Source organism: Dunckerocampus dactyliophorus, chromosome 17 (assembly GCF_027744805.1).
Source record: "Dunckerocampus dactyliophorus isolate RoL2022-P2 chromosome 17, RoL_Ddac_1.1, whole genome shotgun sequence".
Lineage (NCBI taxonomy): Eukaryota > Metazoa > Chordata > Actinopteri > Syngnathiformes > Syngnathidae > Dunckerocampus > Dunckerocampus dactyliophorus.
This window is the reverse complement of record NC_072835.1, coordinates 8,109,324-8,129,550: the sequence shown is the minus strand read 5'-3', so window position 1 is coordinate 8,129,550 and position 20,227 is coordinate 8,109,324. Positions and strand designations below refer to the sequence as shown.

Below are 20,227 nucleotides of genomic sequence, written 5' to 3'. Positions count from 1 at the left end.
AGGGGAAAAAAAAAATAATAATAATGTTGACCAGTAGAGGACACTGCGGACTGCAGATAAAAGCACTACTAGGCTTGTTATCATCATGGTTCATGGTTTTAATCCTGAACATGCATGAGTCAAACAGTAGCACATCACATAGTACAATTCACAATTTTGCATGTCCAAAAAGGAGCAGGAAGAAGCAAAGCTTATTTAATCCTACCCCTCATCAGTTTCACATCGGTTGCAATACATTTATTCACCTCTTCTTCTTCCAAGTGTACTTTGTAGGTCTACATGACAATGTAGTGCAATCATAGCCAAGGTTTTTACTTACTAAAAGGAAGCTAGGGGCTTAATAATAACTGATAGAATATATCCACGACCCACAGAACAAAGCTGTGCTAGTAATGTCTTACGCTTGTTTTTAATATTTTACTTTTTATACGGCAGAGTTGTCATTACAGCTTTAGTTCATCAGGAAGTGACGGGAAATGACGGTGGGCGTCCCGAGCAGGAGAGCTAGGCTCAGTGCTAGCTGTGAGTTTGGAGAGAGTTGGGAAGTATGTTTATGTTGGCGTGGATGTAAAGTCCTGCAGTGTTCTCCGCTGTTAATAAAGCCATTAAAGTGCATCGGCGACGTGAGTCTCTCCTTCCCCACAACAAGCGGCATTACAGTATTGACCAGTGCACACCAGGAAATAAACGGTGTCATTTCTTACAGGCACTGGCTGGACAGCTACAGTGTATGTAGTGGGGCTTGTTCAACATTTGCCTTGTGGGCAAGCAGGAAGGAGAGACGATGCTGAGAGATGTTTGTGTGTTCTGAGCTGCTGTCTGGTGGCCGCGTTCAATAAATAAAGTTGGCAGAAGCAACAGGAGAAGTTTCCTTCTTTGCTTCGGAGCTGAATAACACTGACAAGTTAACAGACTAGTTGCGAACGGAAAAGAAGACGGCTTTTTTTGTGTCGAATACAGAAGATGAGGACTTTGATGGATTTGTGGATGAGGATTGATGAAAAATAACGTGAGTACATTCTAAAATACTTCAAGTAAGTACAACCGAACTCAGTTTTGCTCCCGCTGCCGCATGCATGCTAGCGTGTGTGTTTTTTTTTTTAATGGAAGCGTCGCTGGGAGCACGTCCTGTTCCCAGCCTAATTTGCGGTTTGGTGCAAATGCTCTTAAAGTTACATGTTTGACCAGGAAACAGCAAGCTCAAAAGAAGACGGCTTTTTTATGTGGAACAACTGACAGTTTGTGTGGATCTTGTGAATGATTGTGACTGAGCTAGGACTCAGTAATTAAAGTCTACACACGACGGCTTCATTGATTGAAAAACTTTTTCGTGCATGAAGCTTCTACTTGAGTTGGTCATTTGGCCGCTATATGCAGGGAAACAAATTGGGTGGCCACTGGCCGCGTTGGACAGTGACTGCTATACACAGGGTCTATAACATGTAAATTTGCTGCGGGGGATTTTTCAGTGGCTGCTATAGGCAGGTGGCCGTTCTATAAAGGTGGCCGCTAAGACAGGTTTGACTGTACACATCTACAAGATAAAGGAACTATATAGTCTGATGGAGTTATATTTACACAACTTCACTCACATCTCCAGTCCATTTCACCCACAATTTCAACTGATTCAACGGTTCTATTTATGTAAGCCGCATACGCGCACTGATCCGGGATTGGTTTCACCTGGCTTGATTGATCAGTGTCTACTCATCCTGGCTTGTGCTTTGTGCAACCAATTAAGCCTCAACTCTTTTGTTTTGCGTTGGTTGAGCTCAGCTGAGTCATTTATCCTGGATGTCTGAATCCTACTTTTGTGGAACAGGACCCTGGAAGACCTGGGTTCGAATCTCCATTTGGGCATCTCTGTGTGGGGTTTGCAAAAATGCATTAATTAATTGGCAATTAATTGGCAACTCTAACTTGTCCATAGGTATGATTGTGAGTGTGAAAGGTTGTTTGTCTATATGTGCCAGTCCAGGGTGTACCCCGCTTCTCGCCCGAAGTCAGCTGAGATACGCCCCAGCATACCCGCATACCCTAGTGAAGATAAGCGGCATAGAAAATGAATGGATGGATGTCTACTATAATGGGTAGCACGGGTGTAAAGGTGACTATAGGGGTGTTCTTATATGCCTAGAGGGCTCTAATAATGTTTAAAACTGTATTTATAAGGTTGTAAACAGGTTTTCTTTGCTCTAGCTACAAAAATATTTGATTAATAAATCAGAAATTCACTTCTCACAGTCGATTCGGGAAACAATTAACTGCAATAAACGAGGGATTACTGCACAGTATACTGTATGTATCCTCCTGATCAATGGCAGTTGCTGATTCATACGTAAAAGTTCAGAGGTTATAAGGCCCAAATAGTCAAGTAAATCATTTTGTCTCACGCACTTTCACACTAAACACATTTCCTTGTGTGTAAGTTAAAGACAGTAGTGCGTGGCAGGGTGCCAGTGCAAACCGTTTATCAGGCTCAGCTTTTCACCACAATGAATCACTACATTATGTCTTCAGGAGCGCTGGAAGACCAATCCCATACAATGCAGGCAACTCCTTTGAATCACATCTTTCTATTGTTTACTTTGAGACCACTGCAACATACAGTATATGACAGCATTTACACGGTAGTGAAATCCTGTCTACATAAACTGCTGGTTTGGAGTATGATAAGCCTGTCTGCCTGATTCCTTCCTTATGTGTGATATCTTGTTGTGCAATTTGACCAAGAAAATAACCAGGAAATAAGACAACTTGTGTGTGTTCCTGTAAATGTGTTAAGGTGACGCGGACAGGAAGTGATGTTAGGGGTTCAGAGTTGAGTTTTAGGCACAATAATCCCTAACACGGGCTACTGTTAGGGGATATTGTGCCTGTTGTGAGATCATGCAAACCTGCAAGACTAATAGAATACCTGCAATACTAATAATATGCCAATTCAATTCAATTCAATTACAACACAGCATGATTTAATATATTTAATATATTTGTGATGTATGTAAAAGCACTCACAGGCAGCTTCTGTCTTGCTTGTGACATAATAAAAAGTTAATTTGTATTTCTAAACTTTTTTTAATTTTTCTTTTTTTGTATTTGTTTTGCTTTTCATTTCTCCCACCATATCTATAAAAAATACACACACAAGCCAATTAAGCAAGTTAGACGACTAATGTCATCCAAGCCCCCTCCCACACACACACACACACACCTCACAAATAGATTGCAATCCTGTATGAAACATTGGAAGTATAGACATATACTGACCGGTGTATATCAATGGTTGCCACACTATTAAAAATGACCTGCTTATGTATGAGCTTTATAATTATAATCAAAATATAATTGATTTCTTATTCTTCCCATTAGAGTGCACTATTGCCAAAAAACATGTAGAGCACGGGGTTTGGAGATTGAAAGGGTTTAAGAGGACATAATACTGCCAAAAATTCATTTTATGGAAGATATTATGTGTAATTTTCTGCTTTACTTTATTTGCTTGCTCACTTTAGGTATGAATATCTATCATTTTGCCTTCAACGTAACTGGCGTTCGCTGAGCAGGTTTGAAAAAGATGTTCTTTATTTCTTGCAAGATGCTGCGTCTCACACTTTGAAAACCCCTGGTTTAGGAGTAATCATCCATGCATCCATTTATTTATTGTCATTAGGGTTGCAGGTTAGAGTCATGGTCTTACTGAATATTGAACCTTTTTGTGCCCATTTTCAGTAATGCTACTGAGAACGCTATGAGGGGGACACATGACAAACACAACATCTGTCATTAATTTCAGTCTTGTGTCGCCCATTCGAGGTGTTTCAACCAACAATTATTTGAAACAGAAATAAAAAGTAAACAAGAAGCAGGTGCACAGAGAAAAGCTCAAAGTGAAACCTGTTCCACGGGTGAGAGGAATGTGGAACACCCTGAAATCAGCACAACAGGAGGGACCATGTCGCATTCCGCTCGCCATCAAACACGCTGACAAACACACACTTCCAGAGGTTAAGTGCAGCATTTATCAGTTTCGATTCTCAGGATACGTGGAGCACAATCGATACACAGGTGCATCTCGATTTTTTGCAGTTCATTCGCTGATTAGAGCTTAAACCAGTAGTTTATAATATTCAACTTTTTGCCAATTTTATGATACAGACTTTGATCTGTGCTTTTCTGACTTACTGAGACGCAGCTGTATTTAATGAATGGCAGATGGACAGTTCGAGTTGTCTTTGAAGACATTTCGCCATTCAGATAGGACAGCTCTAGACTAGAGGGAAAGGCTTCGGATGAGGAGCGAAACGTCCGACACCTTCTTCACAGAAGTACAGATGACGTCTCAAGAAGCCTTTCCCTCGATGGACAACTCCTGTACGACTGAGAGCCTACACAGAAGCTCTAGACTAGAGCTGAAATGAGAGGCGAAACATCTTCCAAGACAACCTCCACAGTCCATAGAGCTGTCCTACCTAGTCTTTTGAGCAGCATGAACCGATAAAACCTGCTCAGATAAAACACCAAACGTCTTCTAAGACAACCTGAACAGTCCAATTGCAATCGATACATACAATGACCTGGGTGAATGAGAATATCCACAGGCAAATGTAATAAACGGGAATAACGTCATTATTTTGTGAGTATTGTTTCATTGGTTTATATCGTTGTACCTATACATTTTTAAATTGTTCACAAATGTGGTGGTTTTCTCATTTGGAACATGCATACAAGGTTCCATTGATGCCGTCATGATTCAAGTTACACAATTTAAAAGGAAAAGGAGTACCTTGTAAGAAGATCTGATTTAATCCGACCCTTTCCCCCCATTTGCTTCTTTCACGCCAATTACTAAGTTTGTTCACACATTACATTGCACACATGAAATTATACTTATGCAATGTGGAAATAACAGCACATAACTGTTATGTCATCCATCAGCAACAAGCCAAAAGCTCCGTCTTCGCCATCCACACAAATACGCTGCAGCCGGAGTTTTAAAAACATCTTCACTCTGGCTGGAGTTTTCCAAAGGTTTTAAGGACAAAAACCTCCATATGCGTGGGGATGAGAGGCCAAAACGCATAGAAAAATATGCGGGTTTTTAAATATCCGTATTCGTGTGGACAGGCTTCAGTTGTCTTTATGAGTTGGTGTTTACGTTGTAAATTTTCAGTAGTACAAGAGTGATGGGGGTAGAAGATACTGGCACACAAGCCTACAGCACCTTCTCGCGGCTGTCAGTGTGAAAATAAAAACATATAAGTCGCTGCAGAGCACAAGTCGAAGGACCAGCCAAACCTTAAAAAAGGGTGACATAGTGCGGAAAATACGGTATGTAACATTAATTTAACATTTGCTGTTGTTTTAAAGTGAGGTCCACATGGGTGTGGCTTGTTCCAATAATGTCCACAAAAAACTACTATGAAATATGAAATACAACACATACTGTATTGATCCAAATATGTCATCCCATTTATTGACATTTTCCCTTATAGACTATATTGTGTAGGACTACGCCTCTCATGCCTCATTCATCATCATCCTTCAAGTAGACGTGTGCATGTCTGCATACGTACATTTCAACTGAAAATGATTGAGCCCTCAAGTTACTGCAATTTATCTGTGGCATTATGTTGGGGGCTGATGTGATAGTCTAATTTGCATAACTGGCCATGACGCATGTCGCATGGGCACTTTAAGGCCATGTCCGCACTCATACGGATATTTTACAAACTCACGTAAATTAAAATTGTTTTCGCCTCTCATCAACACGCAAAACGTAGGTTTTTGTCTACATCACACGTACTTCAAGGTAACCTTGTATGGATGTTTGGAATAAACTAAAGAGGCGTTTACACTTGCACGCATTGTCCTGCAACTTGCTATGGCAATACGTGTCATTTATTTATTTATTTATGACACGCCTGAAAAGCGTGAAGACTGGGTTGCACACTGTGAATTTTAGTGTTTACGTCTTGTGCATGACAATAGTACGGGCGACGCGCATTGTTCCCGCATGGGTATGCACTGTCACCACCACTTCCCGCATCCGTGAAGCAGTCGTGGCATTCTTTGGTCCTGCTCTGTCCGGCTGCTTCCCACGTAATGCCATGCAGCAGCAGGCATCACCCCAGCTTCATTAATTCATCTGTTTACAAGCAACCCACAAGATGTTGTACTCCACAGAAGAAGCTCAAGCAATAAAGAAAGGCAAGTCTATATTTTCTCGTAGCTGCAGGTAGAGAATGTGCAGAGAACAGGAATGAGGCAATAAACTGGGAAAAAAAAAAAGATATGTACGTACAGCTTGGGAGAGGGAATAGCTGACTAGAAGACATGGCTTTGGGCATTATGATTAGTTTTTAACAGAAAATCACAAGGAAGATCCATGATGCTACATAAAATACTAAAAATACTAGAATTGTCTCCGACTTGCTCCAAGAGGTGGTGGAAAAGTTAACACATTCATGTGAATGAGACACGCAGAGCCACGCTTTGATACGCACTGCCTGCATTTTTTGCACATAGGTTGCGTTGCCTTCACGGTGCGTTCACGTTGCATTCACCACTAGTTCATGAAAATTTTGAATATTACAAAATTTTCCCAGCCCCGCACAGTTTACTCATACTTCACACCTGTTAACGACCAATTTACTCACGCAAAATTGCATACCATTGCAGGGGACAAAGTGTGGGCAAGTGTAAACGAGGCTTAACCCATTACCATTACCCATCCATCCATCTATACCGCTCATCCTCACTAGGGTGGCGGGTATGCTGGAACCTATCCCATCTGACTGTGGACAGGCAGGGTACAACCTGGACTGGTCGCCAGCCAATGGCAGGGCACATATAGAAAAACAACCATTCACACTCACATTCATACCTATGGACAATTTAGAGTCGCCAATTAACCTAACATGCATGTTTTTGGAATGTGGGAGGAAACCGGAGTACCCGGAGAAAACCCACACACGCACGGGGAGAACATGCAAACTCAGTTATCCATGTGTCTTCAAAAACACGCAGCCTGGCAGGTGAGCATCTGACGCAGGCTTTATTGAACATCTCTGAATGGCTCCAGTTATCCCATCTAATTCTTAACCTAAAAAAACGGTATCCATGTGCTTTTCCATACGTAACAGGCCCATACATGATGTATTTGAGGGAAGAATTAAGAATTAAATCATTGAGGAAGTGAATGAAGTTTTTGGTATTGTCCCGGACAAGAATTTAAAGTTTGATAGTCAGGTTAAGTATATCTGCAAAAAGGCTCGACCAAATCTTAATTGCTTTCGTTTTATTAGAAGGAACCTGTCACATCAAGCTGCAAAACTGTACATGCATGCAATGATCCTTTCTCATCTGTCATATTTCATAGCTTATTTCATCATTACATCATTTTTCCCCACACATGGCCATGACGACTTGTTTTTTGTATGAGGCATATTGAAAAGACAAGGGGAGGGTTCTGGAGCTGAATCTAATCTAATAATTATAAGTCATGTATTGCCAATTTTAATCTGAAATACGAGGGGTGTATGAAAATTTTAAGCATCAGAAAAACTAAAAAGGGATGAGGCATTGATCTTTTTTTTTATCTTTTATTTTTCAACATAGTCCCCCTCAAGGGCTGCACACTTGCTCCAACGGCGCTGAAGCGCTTTTATCCCGGTGTAGAAGAACTCTTTTGTTTGGGACTCAAGAAACTCCTCAACCGCAGCTATGACATCATCATCACTGGCAAAATGGTGACCAGCCAAGGCTTTTTTCATTTGGGGGGAAAAGATGGAAGTCGGAGGGGGCCAGGCCTGGCGAATAAGGTGGTTGGGGAACAAGTTCGAATCCACAATCGGGAATTGTTGCCATGGCAGCCACTGAGTACACTGAGCCACTGCACGAATTTCTGTTTTCTCCATTTTTCACGGAATCCTTGACCCTTGCTTATTCAAAAATCTGCAAAAAATTTAAGAAGCATGTTGGCATCTTAAAATTTGGCAGGAATACTTCTAAAAGGTTGAACTTTAAAAAAAATCATAGGTTTGACCATGCATTAACGCTTCTTATACACAATGCTTCAAACTTCATACACCCTCGTAACTGGTTAGCAGTAGGGGTTTGAGGGGGATGGGAGAGAACAGTGTGTCCAAAATGGATTCAAAGGCATTACTCATGGATTTTCTACATTTGCTAGTGGCCTTGGAACGTCATCTACTGAAACATAATCGGATTTAATTCATTCATTTATTTAATTAATTTCACTCTGACGTCACACTGGGATCAAAATTTGACGTCACACTGGGATCAAAATTGGTCACTTGTGATCACTGCCAACAGTTCAGAACAGAACAGAAACTAAGTTCACAAGGTTTGTCAATAGGGATGCTGAACAACTTGGCTACTTGACTACTACAACTCAGGATAATGGGGAGACATGAAGGCAAAATTCAACTGAAATAATGACAGGAGCTACTGGAATCTCTCGTTTATCACGGTTAATTGGTTCCAGACCTGACCTTGATAAGTGAAGTAGGATTCCTTATTTAGAAATCAAATATTTTCATAGATAAAACCTGTTTATGACCTTCTAAACACATTTTTAACATTATTAGAGGCCTCTAGATATGAAATAACACCCCTATAGTCACTTTTACACTCGTATTACCCAACATTGTAGACATAATAAGAAACTATAAGACATAAATAAGACTCATGCCTGTGTGCGTTGCTGCTTAAATGTGCTCCCGTCCTTGGGGAGTTAAGTAAGGGGCGGGCAGGAAGTGATATTAGGGGTTCAGAGTTGAGTTTTAGCTTGGCACGGGTTACAGCCACAACAGTAGCCCATGTTAGGGATTATTGTGCCTGTTTTGAGATCATTCAAACCTGAAATAAAAGCCTGTTGTTCCAGCAATCAACTCTGGTGCTTGTGTGTCTCACCGAACGTTAACGCAACATTACTGACAACATTTTAACAAACAACAATTATTCATATATTTTTTTTAAACGGTGATAGATTGAAACTGCAAAATTTCAAGCGCAAAGTGGTGAGGGATTACTGTATTTAAAATTTCCTTGTTCATGACCAAAACCACTTCTGTGTTTGTTGTGTTTCATCAGTTTGGATTAAAGTCTGACAGGAGTTTGGGGGAAAAGGGGGCCGGTCCATGCGCTCAGAAAGATTGTGGCCCACTGGCCTGCTGAATCTACTCCAGTGTCACTGTCTGAACACAAAAAGTAGTCTAGGAACTCAAACACAAGTTGAACAGAGTGGTCTAACACAAAAAACCTGTGGTGTTGTCACTGTGTGAACAGCTTGTCTCCAAATTGTCATGAAATCTCACACCCGCTGGAACGCACACATAAACACTTAGACCGAGTGGTCGTCAGGGAAACGCTTTTGTTGCAGTTGTGCCTGTAATGACTTCTTCCTGTTTTGGAGAAGAGAAAGTCAAACATTCATTCAGATCAACTACATCACACAGGCACGGAGGGAGAGAGTCAGCGAAGATGCCAAAGAGACAGACTGGGGTGATACAGACTTAAACCCTTAAGAAAATAAAGTGCTGATCCCCATTACTCAGATTTTTGTATCAAATACAATCAATCACACATTTTGACCTGATCAGAATGTCAACAGGGTTTACCTTGGCAGACTGTTGGCCAAAATCAATCGCCAATAAAAACGTGTGAGGAAAAAGCCATAAAATATTATAATTGAAGCCAACAGGCCTTTAGGAACGGCTGTTCAACATGCTGGGTGGGGTGATACTGCAAACTTGGGTATCTGATACCAAGTAAATACAGAGCCAGTATTACCAAAGCCAATATTTTTGTGATTTTGACTTTAATTTGTTGATCAACGTGTTTCGTTGCACTTTTTATTAACCAGGAAATATGACCATATTAGTCCAGTACTCAGGTCTCTGCAGTGGCTTCCCGTCACTCAGAGAATAGACTTTAAAACATCTCTGCTTGTGTGCAGACTAAGTCTCTTCATGGTCTTGCGTCAAAGTACATCTCTGACATGTTAGAGCCACATAAACCATCTCGAGCTCTGAGAAGCTCGGGTAGTGGTCTCCTGCGGGTGCCCATAGTCAGGACTATACATGGTGAGGCTGCGTATTCAGTTTTATGCTGCCAAATTCTGGAACAATCTTCCAGAAGATGTGCGACTATCCTCAACTTTGGCAATTTTCAAATCCAAGAATGAGGCAGCCTCTTCTAATGGCAATGCACCAAAAAACAGGCAAGTGAAAGTGAAAAGTGAAGTGAAATTAGACAATGTAAAATGCTCAGTGGAGAAACAGTGGCCGCATGCCGAGGTCAACCGCTGCGACCATCATGAAGGATGGTATCTTTGAACATGTGAAAAGATCTTAGACTATGAAATGGACAGTGATAACTAAGCAGCGTAATGGTCTCATTATTGAGATTTCCTTCACCTAGTAACCCTACCCTGTCTGTCCCTCCTTTGCAACGCCCCCCTCCAGTTGTTTTCTTTTTTACTACTATTTCATTGTGTTCAATATTTTCATTACTGTATTTTATATGTACCTTATGTGCCCTTGTGTACAGTGTGAGTGACTTAGGAGAATTTAGGTATAAGTTCTGACACTGGCACTAAAACCTGACTAACATCGCAATTGTAGGACTCAAAGTTGTTTGTAGACCTAGGACCTCCTGCAGGCTATTCCCAATGGCGAGTTTTTGTGTGTAAACAATATACTGTATCAATATATCAGTAATGCAACAATATGAGCAACACAACTAAATCATGTAGTGGGGTAATTATTTATAAGACCTGATATCTTAGATCAGGGGTGTCAAACTCATTTTCATTGAGGGCCACATCGCAGTTTTTATGAATCTAAATATGAATGTAACCTCATAATATTATTACACAGTTGCCCATGCATTAGATTACTATATTTTTACTAACAAATTGATGGATAACTTGCTTCAAAATGAGAAGTGAAGTGAGAATGTCATGGTGACAAGCAGACATTCAAGTATTTGTTTTTGAAAAATGCTTGGAATATCTTGCTGCATGATTAGACAATACTGACGTTTAGAAGAACCGCATGCAGTGCAATGTGTCTGTCAAAATGACAGATCAAATACATTTAGAAGGGCAGAGGTGAAGTGAATTATTGACATGAATTATTCCAAGGGTTTCGCGGGCCGCATAAAATGATGTAGCGGGCCACATCGGGCCCCCGGGCCTTGTGTTTGACACCTGTGTCTTAGATTTTAAATATCTTATTTGAACAGTCGACCATGTATGTTGACGTCGCACTTTTGAGTAATAATAAGAAGAGGGTGGACCAGGACTTGACGAGTTGGTCAATAAAGCTGGGTTGTCAAAAAGTAGGACCGACTTTTACGATTCGGCAACTGCGACCTAAAAGGTCTAAGGTCTAAGAATTTTTCATTTAATCCAAAAACAGGCTGTTTCTTCCACAGAAAACACATCTGCACCCTAAGGAGGAACTAATTTAACCCATTAATTGAATTCAAATATGTGTATTTTGTTTCTTGCTTATATTGTTACATAGCTGGTATTGTTACACGACGATCCCCCATTTTTACATGTTTATGCTTCACTGATGTTTTTTCACCAAGTGCTGAGATGTCACACTTTGTTCAGTAGTTCTTGAACGCCCCATCGTAGGCCTGCTGCAAAGCAAAAATTACATTTTAAATAGTGTTCTCTGATGCTGCCACAGCTTAATAAATACCATTCATCGCTAATCATACATTTTCATTCATAAGTGGTGAGTACCTATACTTTTTATACTTTAAAATGTGTTTAATAAGTGTGTCAGGCATTTTTAGGGTTTAAACCTGGACAGTGTTGTGAGTGAACAACAGCAAGAGTGTATTTATTTATATTTTTATGGCCGTCTTAATTCTCGTGGATTTTCGCTATTCAAAAGGTGGGGTTCTCCTGTACTACTTTATCATTCATCTCAATCAGTCATGTACATTTGCACTCAAAATTATTTAACCTTCATTGTAAATTCCATTCATTTGAAAATTGAAGTTGATAAACTTCCAGTAGTTTGCAATTACACCAACATAACAAAAACATTCATTTGTTCAACACATATAATATTACAGTCACCATTTTTACATTTAAAAGTTTGCATACTATGCAAATAAACATATTTAGTGATGCAAATCTTTAAAAAAAAAAGAAGAAAAAAAAAGCCTAAACTCAGCACATTCCAATTTGAGACAGGAATATCTTATGACAAGTTACAGCTTTGGTATTGGATCTTATTACATTGTGCACGTACATAGTGGTGTTGCATGTCAGTGTATCAGTGGTAGGTTATTTTTGCTTTAAAAGGGATAGGTCACCTAATACTTTATTAGGGAGGCTGGAGGAATTATATAATTAGGATTATATAATTATATAAATATTATATTATAATTATAAATTATAAAAATATTACAAAGCACCGTCTGGAATTATGTTGTGCAGTAAAATGAAACATCTACAACCACAGTAAAAAAGTCAACCACTACAGTGAGGAACGCTCACTAACAAACAACAGTAGTACAAAGTCAAACATCTTGACAGAACATTAACTCAGCCGCTGACAGCTATGGCATTTTCATTACTTGCTAGAAATACTGTAAGATGTCCAGCGCAGTTAATGGCAAACAGCGGCCCGTGAGCCACATTGCATCTGGCCCCCAGAATAAAATGACTGAATTCAGGGTAGAGTCCAGGTGGGTTGTGAACGCTTTGACAAGCGAGAGATGCAACTGCATCAGGATAGCAGCTTCTTAGATCAATAATAATCAGCCATAAATCCTCAGATTTATCGATTGTAAAGACATGCACCAGGTATTGCAAGACTAGCACCCGGTTGACAGTGAGTCCCTTAACGTGAAAGACTGGGCTGACACCACAAGGATTGACGTGCGTGCTCGAATGACTGAAGACTGAAGAGAGTGGATGTAAATAGTAGCAGCGCACTCGCTAGTCACCGGGAAAGAGTTTCAACCCGTCAGTAAAACATACGTACATTACAGTGATACAGTTATGTATTGTGTAAAACTAAGACAGAAACAACATCAAATTAAAAGCACTAAATGAATACAGACCCACCATCCACCAGTATGAGCCTGGAGTTTGTTTGGGAGGTGCACCACAAATATGCACATTAACACTCAATAACGTCATCAAATCTTACCTTGATGGATTCTCACATAGTGCAGTGTTCCCTCGCTATAACGCGGTTCACTCTATGCAGCCTCCTATGACACAGATTTTTTTTTTTGTGCAATTTTTGACAGGGTAGCATGCTTTTATTTTTTTTTTACAGCGTATGAACGCATTGTGTTCTGCGTCCTGATTTGCTAAGGGATAACCCGCATTGTCTTCTGCGTCCCGATTGGCTAAGGGACTGTAAACCATCAATCAATCTCCGCCATGCGTCCTGTACAGTACAGAATGCGTTCAGCTTGCCTAATTTACATCATTGTGAGATCGCTAGCAGTGTGGCTCTTTAGTGCTGTATGTTTGCTGTAAGTTTTCTCTCCGACATAACTCACAATGTCGACAAAACACTCTGCACCGACAAAGGCACCTGCAGTTGCACCCAAAAAGGCATAAAAAGACGCTAACGCTAAACAATGGCCAATCATAAATGGAGACGTGTGAATTGGGAATTACTTTTCATTCTCATAGTACTTCTTGATTATTTATTTTTTTTTAAATATCGTTTAAAAGACCATTTTCACATATTTTATATGATTTTGTCATATCATCATATCATTTTCGACTTCGTTTTTATTTATTGTTCGATTCATCCATTTATTGATTATTGTGACAGTCCTACTATTTGGTGTTATGTTGCATTTCCGCCATCAATCCTGATGCTAATTTGCTGGACTGATTTTGTTTATATCTTTTGAAAGTGAAACGGGAGTGGAACAGTTATGGTACGACAAGGACGTACTTTGTTAGAAAAGTGATGTACAGAGCAAAAAGACAAGTAGGTTAGGTTTGATTCAAAGTGAATTACGGGACGTCAAGTGACTTATCACGTGATTTATTTCGTCCCCTTTTGAGTCTCCCGTCACTGCCTCCAAAATTTGCATACGACGGCTCAAGAGTTCCATCCAAATTGTTATAAATGACAACACTGGGGTAAAAAGTGATGTACGCTACGCTACTTTTAGCCCATGTTTTGTGCATACGCAACCTTTATACTTTAAATGAAACCCCTGATGGGAGTGCTTCTGCCTTTGCAAAAGTGGGCCCGTGCAAGTCACTGGACTTTCGTTGCTTGCTGCTTGCTGTTAACACCGAAAAAGGCTAAAAATTACAAAATTAATACAGTCAATTTCCGCTATTCGCAGGGGTTGCGTCCTCAGACAGACCACCCAGAAATGGCAAAAAAATCCGTGAGTAATTGAGACGCCCATGAAAAAAATAAATAAATGCCTCCCTCAGTCATGGTAGAACCAAAAATAACACAAACAGTAATACATGTGGAACAGACAATGTAACTGCACCACACGGACTAGTACTGGTATCAAAATAAACACTTACACAAATATACATGCAAAACAATAGTATTTTATACTAATTTATAACCCCCCAAGGTGTGCTGGGTAACTGTGCATGTGGGCTTCCCAATGTAGGGCATATGAGACGGGTTTTCTACCAACTGACAGCCTGTTTATGGAGATTATAAGCAGAAAATTGAGGGTTTTTCCACACACACAAAAAATATATACCGTAGTTAAAAAAAAACTGTCAATTTGTGGGGTCGCAAATACTGAATCAAGACTATGCAGGGATCCACTGTATATCAAATAATATTTGACCTAGGATACAATATTAATTTTATGATAACATCTGGTCCTCACAGTGTCTGCTGAGAACAATTCTGGCCATTGGACAAATGTAGTTGATGACTATTGTATTAATTGTATATATACATTTGTCTAAATAAAGTTTAGTACAATTAATTGTAAATATACGTTTGTCTAAATAAAGTACATTCCCTCTTCTATTCGTAGTACAAAACTGGCAGAGAAATTGGGTTTTTCCATCCATTTTTTACTGCTTATCCTGTTCAGGATCGAGGTGAGCTGGAGCCAATCCCAGCTAACTTTGGGCAAAAGGCAGACTACACCCTGGATGGGTTGCCTGTCAATCACAGGACACACATACACAAACAAACACTCACATTCACACTGTCAACGAATGAGGACTGAACCCACGCTAGCAGGTACAGTATCTATATCGTCCCAAAAAAACAACAAGGAAATCTCCCAATGCTAACGTGTGAGTCTGTTTTGTCTTATTTACGTCTAATTTGTCTTATTTTCTGTTATTATGTGTACTACATTGCGTAATACGAGTGTATAGGTGTAGGGGTGTTATTTCATGTCTAGAGGGCTCTAATAATGTTAAAACCGTATTTACAAGGTTGTAACCAGGTTTTTTATGCTCTAACTACAAAAATATTCCATTTATAAATAAGGAATCCTACTTCACGGAAATTCACTTATCACGGGCGGGTCTGGAACCCATTATTTGCAATAAATGAGGAATTACTGTACATGGAAACAGGAACCTGAAGTCAGTCATGTGAGAAACACTATTGAATTCAAGAAACAACTCAAGGCTAAATACGAAGGTGGTGTCCAAGTGGATCTTGCTGCCAATGCTGCTAATGAAGGTAAAACTGATGTTCAATGTTTATTTATCCCTTTCATTCCTCATTTAATTCATTTCAATGTGTGGTCTGCATGTAAAACTACACTTTTAAAATAATCAAACATTTTTAGCTTTTAGATTAATTTGATTTACATTATTTATTGATTTGGTTAAGAGTATGTTATGGTTAGGGTTGGACTTTCTGGAACTGATTAATGATGCCAACTCATGTACGTATTTTAACAGTATTTTGGATATGTCTTTTTCTAGCAAGCCTCTCAAGACCAGGATTTAAGAAGTTACATTTCTTTCTTAACAATAATCTATTAATCAATAATACCTATCCTTAATTGAGACAGAATTACTATAGTGGTGAATGATTTTACTTTGAAAGCATGACACTTTGTGATATGCATGCACACCATTATTCGTCATTATCAGCTATAATTAGATGATCAAGATTCAGATGATGAACTTTGTCAAACCTGCTCAACCTCCTCACAGGCTGCAGACTAGAAACGAACATTCCAGCGCATTTAGATCTTTGACTAACCTTCGGTACAAAAAACACCATCACAACAACAACAATCTGACTTGTTTACCTCCTCTAATGTCATGTAATAAACTCCCCAGCTGGAACATTATTGTGCGGGATCTTATTTATTAAAGGTGTATTCCATATAGTCTATTCTACAAGAGTCTCTAATATAAAGGGTCCATTTAGTTGCACTCGTATCCAACACTCATTATACATTCTATTTATTCTTGCAGTAGTTTGCAGTAAAGCAACAAAACTTACAACTTACAGTACATAGCTTAACTAGCCTAACTCATCTAATAGAGAAAGTAACAGGAGCGTAATATGAAAGCTGTGTAATAAAACACCAGTGCTGTGCAGAGTGTTTGGAAGGCGGGGGGATTAAATGACAAAACATCTGCAGAATGTGGAGCAAGGCGAGATACAAGTGACACACACAAACACACACACACACACAAACTTCTAAAACCCCCACTGATACGTCCGCACAACTCAGAAAGCTCAATACTGACTCTGGTGAACCACATGACAAGCTATCAAGTGTTGAGTAACGATTAAAAGAAAGTCTCCGTCTGATACAGCAAATTTCAAAGCTGCAACCGACACAAAATCAGAACTTCAAACAGCAAGTTAAATACGCACGCTTGCACACTTACAGCTCTGATGTGAAGTTCTTTGGAAAACCTGATTGTTTGTTTTGAAGGCGCTACTGGCAGTGAGCGTGTGGCTCTCCCACATTGCCGTATAACCTCAGTCTTTAGCCAATCAGGTTTCGCTGGAATGCACCAATCAGAGGGAGCACGGCAGGTAAGGAGGAGAGACAGGGAGTGAAATGGACAGACAGGTATGGTGAGTGACGCAGCGTTTGACAGGTGTGCACTGAGCCACGCACCTTTTATCTTACGGGGATGCACACAAACACCTGACAGGAAAGATGTGCAAGTCATGAACGAGCTGCGTGACACTTGCAAGTTTTTTACTGAACCGGGACTCACAGGTACCAGTCTCCGTTAACTCGTTCACTTACTCACCCCTGCTGCCTCGAGCTAAATTTAAAAATGTGATATCACTTCCTGTGTGGGTGGACTGAACGTTTTCAACTATTTTGGCACCTTTCCTGACCACAGATCTCCACCACAATTACAGATCTGTTTACCGACACCACTTGCTTGAAAACCGAGGAACTAACTCGTCAAAAAAAAGACACGTAAAGTACTGACCATCATTAACAAGGTAAGCTAATTGTCGCTCACATTCAATCTTCAAAGGTGTTGATTGCCAACGTTCGGCGCTGGTAAGGCTTCCGGCGCTGCAATTAAAATAAAGCCAGGAAGCAGGCACCTGAGGTGTGAGAAAGTCAGCGTTTTGCAAGTCTCAAGTAAGTCTCAAGTCTTTAATATCCAGTCAAGTCTCAAGTAAAGATGTGCAAGTCCCGAGTCATTGATGTCAAAGTCGAGTTGCAAGCCTTTGATGTCAAGTCACATCCAAAGTCATTAAAATTGTGACTTCAGTCTGACTCGAGGCCAAGTCGCATGACTCCACTCCAGATCTCTGGCAGGTACACTACGGGAGATAAGCGTGATGTTGAATGATATAAGGAAGGCGCTAAACAGCAAAACAGATAAACAGCATGAACAAGCAAAATCCTGAATGAAACCCATTAAAGATTTGAAGAATGAAAATGCATCACTTTGTAAACAAATGGATGGGCTGGAAGGAAAAAGCGGATGCTTTAAAGAAGCAAAAGGATGAAAAGGATCACTTTATATCACAAGTGGTGTGCAGAATGGATGATTTGGAGCAGTCCATGCACATGAACAATGTGATTGTGACTGGGCCATGCAGGTCTGATGCCAGTGCCACATGGAACAGTTATGGTGTGAATGAATTATCAGTAAGAGACATGGAGAAGGCAAAAGATTAAATATAAGCTCTGCTTCTTCCCACTCCTTTTCGGACATGTTGAACTGTGCAAATGTTACCACATGATGTTCCTTAAAGGGGACCTATTATACACATTGAGTTCTGGACTCCTATAGAGAAGCTACCCACAATAACCCGCACAGAAAGCTTTCTAGATCTTCCAGAGTCTGCGCCTCTTCCTGCAGTGTTTCCTTGGGTTTCCAGCCTCCCGCCCAAACGATCTGTATAATTTACTCCACTCTCGGCCCTCCTCCGGGTACGCCTCCCGCCGCACCCACTCCGCTATGACACTCCCTCCACTCGCTGTATGCGCACTCTGTAATGCTACACAGACAACCACTTTTGTCCGATTACTGACACAAAATAAAGACAGTTAGGACACTGATAGACTGTTACATACAGCTTGCTCTTCTGACTCTTCGACACAACTAAGTAACGTTGGAAAGGCGTCGGGCATCAGCAACAGTTTGGCGAATAGTCCAGCTTCGTATTGGCCCATGTTCACAAAAGTCTCGTGTGAAGTGCCGTTGACATATGAGCATATTTTTCTCTTGCCTGCCAGGAATCAATAACTCCAACCTTTTCTGCCAGATGCTTGCCTCTGTAGGCACACCCGAGCAAACATTTCCTGGGAGCCATATGTGCTAACATGGTGAACAGAGCAGAGCCGGGGGAGGGCAGGCCTACGGAGTTTGCCTTGGCATGCCCATACAAGGAAGTCCGGGTTGCGTTGACGTCAGCGGAACTCGGTGTTAAAAAACCACAGCGTGCAGAGCCATCCAAAAGTGCTTTCAGGTCTCACTTCCATATGCGCAAACCTCATTATCTGACACGTTGGCATCGTTTAACACAAGAATACAACATTGTAACAACATTTATAGGTCAGAAAAGAGGAAAAGCATAATAGGTCCCCTTTAAAGTAACTTGTTAATCATGTCTGAAACAAATAAACCATACCATACCAACATGTCATTAATTGTCCAACTGTTACTCTTAACTGCATTTGTAGAAATGTATTAGCCCTGTGGAAAAATTAACAGGTCAGGGGTCTCATCTCGAAAAGATGTGACTGTTCCCTAAGACGCAATTTGGCAGCGAGATCAACCACCACCACCTTCCTGGTTTCAGTCACGTCAAGAATCACCTGTTCAATGAAGGTAAAAGTAACCTTAAAAGTTCATTTATACCTTTCATTCATCATTTATATGCATTTCAAATTGTTTTCTGCATGTACAAATATAATAACGTGTTTTATGTTAACATTTTTGGCTTCTGGAACGGATTAATTAGATTTACATGATTTCTTATGGGACAAATTGATTTGATTAACATCCGTTTATGGGTTAGAGTCTGACCTTCTGGAACAAATTAATAACGCTAACCAAGATTCCACAAAATGTCTAAGTAGCTGGTCAAAACAAACATTTTTTTACCTTAATTTCAGATATTTGATCTTGCTGAGATTTCTACTTTTTGCAGCGCACCTTAACACAACAGTAGGTGTGCTACCACACTTGTCCGACTGCGTGTGTGTGTGTGTTTGGAAAGTCCTGCACTGAGCACTGAGCCAGCCCCAAATAAAAGCCGCAGTAGCAACAACAGCATTGCAAGCAGTCACACCCACACCTCAAACACAGAGCAGCTATTATAACCAGCAGGGTGTCAACAATGAATTCTGAAAGATAACATGTGGAATAGCACACCCGCAGCCAAATTGTTGTAATTAATTAAAGCACTGTGGACAACCAGTGGTAGCATCCAAGTAAAAGTTGGCGTTGTTTGATGGTTTAATCCTCACCCTTTTCATATCCACACACAAACACACACACACACACACACACACACAATACCTGCGGACGGTGATGTGTAGAGTCTTGTATGATCCTTTCACAAGAGCAATGGCCTCATGTCGATATCCCGTCAGCTCGATGTCATTTATCATGATAATCTCATCCCCCACCTGCAGGGGGCACTTCAGACTGTCCACCTTCCCGCCCTGTTCAACCTGCAAAAGACACACACCACGCTAGCAAAACGTTGACAGTGATGTCCAAATGCGAGCTGTGAGCTTTAAAAGGGTGTGA

General features: G+C 40.4%; 1 protein-coding gene across 6 annotated transcripts in view; it reads right to left on the bottom strand.

The window, feature by feature from the left end:
* Positions 1 to 20,227, bottom strand: part of shroom3 (shroom family member 3) — a 94,142-nt gene that overhangs the window by 59,990 nt on the left and 13,925 nt on the right. For 4 of the 6 annotated variants that reach the window (XM_054756623.1, XM_054756624.1, XM_054756625.1 and 1 more), the window contains exon 2: positions 19,994 to 20,148. In XM_054756623.1, the coding sequence (XP_054612598.1) occupies positions 19,994 to 20,148 (155 nt within the window). Of the gene's footprint in view, positions 1 to 16,876; positions 16,927 to 19,993; positions 20,149 to 20,227 lie in introns of those variants that run through there. The other 2 variants (XM_054756630.1, XM_054756629.1) reach the window with 2 other exon arrangements.